Source organism: Spea bombifrons, chromosome 3, assembly GCF_027358695.1.
Source record: "Spea bombifrons isolate aSpeBom1 chromosome 3, aSpeBom1.2.pri, whole genome shotgun sequence".
Lineage (NCBI taxonomy): Eukaryota > Metazoa > Chordata > Amphibia > Anura > Pelobatidae > Spea > Spea bombifrons.
In genome coordinates, this window is record NC_071089.1 from 28,564,686 (window position 1) to 28,572,252 (window position 7,567).

General features: G+C 39.9%; 1 protein-coding gene across 1 annotated transcript in view; it reads right to left on the bottom strand.

The window, feature by feature from the left end:
• The window catches only part of CRIM1 (cysteine rich transmembrane BMP regulator 1), a 296,241-nt gene extending 293,773 nt beyond the window's left edge, over nt 1-2,468 (bottom strand). Inside the window, exon 1 of the mRNA XM_053459281.1 lies at nt 2,144-2,468. Coding sequence (XP_053315256.1) covers nt 2,144-2,453 — 310 coding nt within the window. The 5' untranslated portion in view covers nt 2,454-2,468. The remainder of the gene's footprint in view (nt 1-2,143) is intronic.
• Nucleotides 2,469-7,567: the final 5,099 nt, after the last annotated feature.

Sequence of the window (7,567 nt, forward strand, 5' to 3'; positions counted from 1 at the left end):
TTTAGAACTTGTGTTGTCTGTCATTTTTTACCTCTTACCCCACAAAAAGTAATTTGACAAATGATTATATGGCGTAAAAATAGACAATACCAAGGAGTCAACACAGGGTGACAACAGTATTAATAAGTACTATGAACCGGCCTTTGGGTTGTCTTGTATGATCGAAAAGCCTTTATCAGGTGCTTAAAGAGCACGATATTTTGTACCTGTCAGAGATGCAGAAAACAGAATATGTACTATTTGTGTGAAAACCAACTTCTCTGGAACTTGATACAGTCATATTTAACAAGTGCATAGGGAGAATGGCGAGTGCCTCTAGAGACTACTCTGACCTCTGTTATTACTATCCAGCTGGGTTAAAAGGAATCGCCATAGGAGGCAGCCTACATTTTTTTTTTTTGAGTTTAAAACATACAGATGTTGCGTGTAAACGTCTTTCTACTGTTTTCTAAGCCAATAACTGGACTGGTCACTGTTGTGCTTGAGGCAGTAAGACAGAAGTAGGTATTAAGAAAAACACAACACTACTAAAACTATCACATCGCAGTATCTATCTATGGCTACATGGCAGGAATCTAGATATTAAATAAAAAAAATAAACATGTAATAAAGAATGGCAGCTCCCAGATGAAAATAACACGGGCAAAGCTTGGTGATATAATATTGGAGTAGGTATGTCAATTATAATAACCGGCAATTCATGGCGCTGGACAATTTGTGTCAATACTTTTTAATGCAAGGGCTGTGTTAAAAGGGATAAACTAGTCATTTTTGTAACACATTAAACATTTACCATGCTAAATCTGATGTTATTATATATAAAGCAAACAAAAGAAAAAAAATCATACTCCTCAATGGTTAAATTACAAGTCAGCTAGTCAAAATTGGCTTGTGTGACCGGGAATTTCCAGTATTTTTGCTCTGCTTGTAGTTATAACAGTTGGTATCTGTTGGGCAGGCTGTGGTGTAAATAGAAGGTCATGGGAGCCTTATTACTGGCCAGAGGTCATCTAAATAAGATTTGGGTGGGCAATCTTCACTAAACAGTCTACAAAGTGAAATCTATCTAGTGGATAGAATACTAGGGAACAATAAACATTGTCTATGTGACCTACACCATCTCCAGGTGGCCCAGAGCCTTAGTCACCTGTCCAGGGCTTACTGTCTAAAACATCTTCTGAAAATGATCAACCACATGGGATCCACTGCATCATTCAGCTTCTTCTCCTCCCCCAAATTTGTAATAGTAAGAGGCTCTGTGCCTTCTCTCTTCTAGATCTGGTTGCTTTGCTTTTTTTGTAATCAATACATCCTTCTGCATTCATACCAATCCCAACTGACCCATCAATATCTACTATATCATCAACAAGTAACCAACACATGTAAACTACAATATGCTTCTAGTAGCAGCTAAACCCCCAGTAATTCTGCATCTATACGTGAAATAAAGCTATTTCATCACCTAACCTCGTGTGATATATACAATAAGCCCTGAGGCGTCTAAAAAATCTAGAAAACCTATTATTTCACTTGCTGATCACTTGTTACCAGAAATAATCGCATCTATCTAGCGTATTATGATCTAGGAACCCGATCAAGGCTTTCAATCAGCCACCACAATATTACACTGCAAGGATCCTGGCTTTAAGATTTTACTGGCTTCATGACAACAATCCAGAAGAGCAAACCTCTTATTATAAATTGAGCAAGAATGTGGAGTGCGTGAACATTCCATTAACTTAGAAAAATCGCATTTTGGGGTCGGTTTTCTGTATTTTACCTATATATCCTATTCTGCAGGTCTGGTTGGGCTTGATGTGTGCTACATAATAACAAATAATTGTGCGCTAGTTATTTGCACCCCATATTACACACGTAGGAGAAGACCTTCCTGTCTTATTATTCAATCCCTTGTTCATATATGGATTGATGGCGTCACACGCTCTGATATCGACATATTTAGCGCACATCCAAATCAGATGCATTATAAAAACGTGGCTTTTGAATATATATATTTAAATCTATATATCTAAATAGTTCATAATGGGTTCAAGTAAAAAAGTTGAACATTCCTGGCCATGGGCTAGGGAGGGTATTAACGCTTTCGTGACCACCTGCACGCCAAGGAATGGGGTGAACTCACCTTCACAGACCCCTACTTCGTATTCAGTGATGGAGTCTCCATTGAGCGGGGGGCGGATGACACAGCGAAGCCCCTTGTCGCAGGTTCCATGCAGCCCATAGACTCCGCCGCAGGTCTCGTTCTTCTGCCGGGCGCACATGAAGCAGCAGCCGCACACTCCAAGCACTATACTCCCCGGGCAGCTCTTAGGCTCCTCGCATTTGGACTCATCGCAAGGCAAGCAAACCAAAGCCCAGCCGGACAGGGGCAGCAGGGTCCAAATCACAAGGACCAGCTGCAAGAAACACACCAACTTCCCAGCCAGGTACATCCTTCTTCTGGATCCAACAAAAAAAAAGAAAGACAACTAAAAGCACTGTCTGGACACAAGCCTCCTTCCTGATTTATATTCCAATCAGTATAAGAAAGAAATAAAAAAAACACATAGAAATCCAAATACTGAGCAATCAAAAGACCTATCCAAAGTTTTCAAGATCTTAGATCTCACTACAAATATAGAACTTAAAGGGAATACACCGGGGAACAATATGAACCCATCATGGTCATCTCCTCCAGACATCCACCACAATAAGACATCATTTAAAAGAACCCCATAGAAAAGTTTCTTCCTAGTTAGATCCCACTGAAACTTCTTCTAGGAGCCACATATCATAGTTAATCCACTGCTTGGAAACGTCTCTTTCCTTTCCCGAGATCCTCGATCAAAGTTCTTTGAGTCTTCTCTCTCTCTTCTTCTTCTTCTTTCAATTTAAAGAATTCCTCCTGCGTTGGTCCCCCCCTTTCCACCTCCTCCTCCTTGTTGAATGAGGACTCCTCTTTTTGTTAGTTATATGAAAACAATAGAATATATATTTAAAAACAAATAGAAAGAATGGGAACAATGTATCAGCTCTGATAAGCGCTCCTCACTCTCCTTCTTCTCTTCAGAGTGTGTCTGTCATGCTCTTTTTTCTTCTCTCCCAGTCTTACTTTTCTCCCCTCTCTTGTTTATCGCTCTCGAAAAAAAAAGCAACCTTAGTCGCTCCCACTGTATCCTCCCTCATCTAGACGTCATAATGCAGAGAACTCCCCCGGCTCTATTCGCACATTCCATTGGAACGTTCGCAACGGGTCGCCCCGCCCATCCATTCCACAAATGGAACGTTGGGGAACTGTAGTACTTTAGGCGATCCGTGTGCCTGTAGGTTCAGGTGCCTGGGAGCTGCGTGTGTGTGTGTTGTAGCTCTGATTTAAAGTCTATGAATATAACATTGACTTATTTATACCCCCTTCGGCTGCGAGTTCCTACGCAAATATTCCAAATATGTGTCTCATGCTTGTATTGCTAATCAAACAGCACACAGAGGCAGGAGAGGGTGGTAGAAAACTGGAACAGCTTCCCAGCAGAAGTGGTAGACAATTATTAATACAGTTAGGGATTTTAAACATTTATGAGACAGGATTATGGCTAGCAAATTCTAAATCAACACCAAGGACTGATTAAGGTTTCAGTCTTTAAAGCAGGTTCAAGATGAACAGATTAGATGGACCGAATGGTTCTGATCTGATTCTGTACATTACATCTCGGCTTTGGGTCGCATTTCACGTGATATGATAGATACTGTCATTTTGATGATAGCTACACAGTACTGCAATGTGATCTCCTTATTAAAGATGCAGCTGCGCAAGTTGTGTCATGAAATAAAGGCATGAGATGCACGTTAGACAGAGCGTTGAATTCATTTGTAACGTAGATTTTTTTTTTGATGATTGTTTAAACCTTTAAGTGCCGGATCCCATGCTAACATGCTGACCCAAATAAGCCATATATTGATTGTAGATAGCAAATTGGGTCTCTACAAAATCCCTTGAAAATGAATAATAAGTGTTTATTATCCATGCATAGATACGCTATTACCAAATGTATCATCTTAGCCTGACAATTCTAGTTTTGTCATACCCCTTGAAGATATGTAGGAAGGACTGGGTTAATTGTTGGCGCTATATAAATAAAAGATAATATAATATTAACTGTCAATATTATTATTATCCCGAGCTGAACCTATTCACCCCTATTCTTCACTTAGTGGAACATTTACTGAATAGATGCATCTGCTGCTTCATTTTATTAAATAGAATTTTAAACACTTATCCATGGTAGGAATGATAAGAACAAGCCTAGGTTAGAATGTGTTAAGATATTGCTAACAGGACAAAGACTGTGGTCTTGTGTTACACCAGCAAAAGCATATGCTGCATTTGTCTAAATAGGGTTGTGCTGCTGACACCAACAGGACTAATCTGGAATTGAATTTGAGATTTCAAAATGCCATTTCCTTATTCTTGTAGTCTTAAGAAATGTATTGATCATTATGGCGATCTAGCACATTGGGCAAATGGTTGGTGGGCCGCTAGCCGACAGTGCTTCATACTTACCTAATCTTCCGGTCCAGGGGCAGTTCGAGTGCTGCAAAGAGTGGCTGCTGGCTGCATGCTGAGTGAGCATGGAAACGTAACAAGCAGCCACGTATGTCCAGCCAGTAGCCACACATTATGTTATTTAGTGGTTGCTGGCCTTAAAGTGCCAGAGTCTCCTTGTCATCCTAGGTCTGGCACCGAGAGACATGCATTCCAATGTATTTTCATTAGATGAAGCAAAATACACAGTACTGCTGGCTGTACTAATAACTAGACTTGTGCATTCGTATTCAGGCAAACATGAAAACGAACACGAAGGGTGCGTTTTCATTGTTCAGCCCGAATACCGAACAAACGAACATGGCGGTGGCAAAACGTATACGAAGACACACAACACAAAGAAGCTTCGTCTTCGTTTACTAATCTCCATGGTCCCTTCCCCATCTAGCCTACCTTATCTATGCAGCATCGCAGGGGTTAACGGGAGCGGAAATCTGTAGGTTCGCTGTCAGGAGATAAACGGTGGGTGACCAATAGAATCGCTCGCACGGCCCTTTAACTCCTGATGGTGGAACTTGGCCTGGGCCCGCTCCAAGAGTTAAATGTCCGTATGAGCGACTCGATTGGTCTCATGGTCTCCCCAGGCCAAGTTGCGGCACCAGGATTTTAAAAGTCTGTACGAGAGACTCTATTGGTCGCCGGTAGAGGCCTCCAGAGGGGCCTGCAGAAGAGCACTTCATTGGTTGATGGCAGAGGAGGCCCCTGCTGGCGACCAATAGAGTTGCTCGTACGGACCTTTAAAATCCTGGCGCCAAAGCTGCTGCGTAGTGCGTACCGAGGTAACCCCGTATTAACCCCTTCAACAAAAAAACAAACACAAAGAATGTACACGAATATTCGCCCGAACCGAACACAGGAACGGGCGAATATTCATGGAAGACGAACATGAAGAGTTGGCCGGCACACAAGTCTACTAATAACGAATTTCAGGCCTCCCAGAAAGACTATAATTTAACGTCTTAAGTGCTGGCTGGATAGGACTGTTGTTAACTTTCCCTGGTACATACAGGATCCAAAATTCAACCACAACTGTGATATGTATTGGGAGCACATGAATGGCTGCACATGTACACGCATGCTCAGATACCTAACTTCTGACTGATCGATAGGCCTGCAAGTGAACTGTATTTGGCAGTTGAAGCACTCCTTGAACGTCACGGAAACAAGAATAAGCAAAGCAGGTATAGTTCCTCCACTGACCTCTTTGGACACGACTGCCCTTTTAATCCCCTCTTGTTGTATTCTATTTGGAATAGCTGCTGGAATAAATTGGGATGTAAGTGGAATTAAACTCTTTGTTATAGTTACTCTTTAGGAAATAATTAAGCAAACATTACATTGAAAGTAAGGTTTGCTGAATCGTTTACTTAAAGGGATACCCCCAGCTGTAATATGCACTTTAATCCATATGATAGCTGAAAGGTCTCCTTCAATTAACATGGTGTCACCCTTGCAAATGCATGGGGGTAGGTTCTGCAGAACAAACCCGGCTGTGTGCAAAAAGCGTGCTTGGCTCCTATTCACACACTTGCCATGCACACACACTGAACATCTTATGCACAAACATTACATCTCTTAAGAACACGCTGTAATCTCACAAACTGGGCCCACTCTACCTGATAGGGTAGTTTGTCAGATTATGTTTATTAATCGAGTAAATACCCTTTCAGTATTAATGTGACTAAAATGACAGCTCAATGCACTCCTTGATTGTGAATACAACCCATCCAACTAGCGTACTGCTCCCCCAGTACTTTGATTTAAAGGGACAATGTAGTGCCCCAGGAATCCCCCCTAAACAAATAATACATCTGGAAGTACTTTTTGTCTTTTTATGTATGTATTTTCTTTAGCTAAGCAAAAATAATAAAAAAAAAACACATTTACTTAACTTAGCTGCAGCTTCCCACCTTCTTTGTGATTTGATGATTTTCTCCACTGATGATTGGCTCCTTAAAACAGCCAATCAGTAGCAGGAAAGTGCGCTCTTTGACAATGAGATTGCTTTCCATGCATGTTCATGGAATTCTGATCTGACCACTGCACTTAACTTTCGCCGAGCCAGCACTGCGGGGAGATGCGTTCGGCTGCACACGGAAAATAGCTGGGGGGCGGATGAAGGGGCATGGGGGTGGATGAAGGGGCATATGTATATCGGAGGTTCCTACAGAATACCCCCAAGCATTTCCAAAAGGGATTTCTTAGCCATCATATGCATTAAAGTGTATATTATGGCTGGAGTGTCCCTTTACCTTTTTGGGGATGAGCATCAGAGCATTGCTTGTGATATTTGTGACACTGTAAATATTTTTTTTTTTCTTGTGCAAAAATAATTCTTATTGTTATATATAAATATAATATGATAATTATATAATTATGAAATAATATTTTTATATAATGATTTATATTTATAAATTATATAATTCAATAATATAATTCGTATTGTATATATAAATATAATATTATTCTATAATAAATTATTATTATATAATTATTATATGTTTTTTATATAATAATATATATTTATAAATTATATACTGGTAATTAAAAAATATAAAAACATTTTTTTAGGTAACCTGAGCTGCAGCACATTGTTTAGCCTACGTTGGTTTCTCAAAAAGAGCATTATGAAACTGTAGATGGTAGTATATGAATAGACTTTTCCGTAATCTAACCTTTGCTACGGTATAATACCTACTTATGGACAAAAACACTTTGTACATGTACATCTTGTAATACACAAAAGATATGGAAAAATATGCACATTCCAAAAAAAAGGATTAAGAAAAAGCATATAAATAAAATACACCGATATGCAATGTACTTTGCATGAAATATCTATTTTGTATGCATTTGGAATTCCACTAAATTATTCAGGCTCGAAGCGTTCGACAGAAAAGTAGCAGACCAAAATTTCAACAAAGAAACATTTCTATTGGCGTATAAACGCCATCATTTTGAATGAAT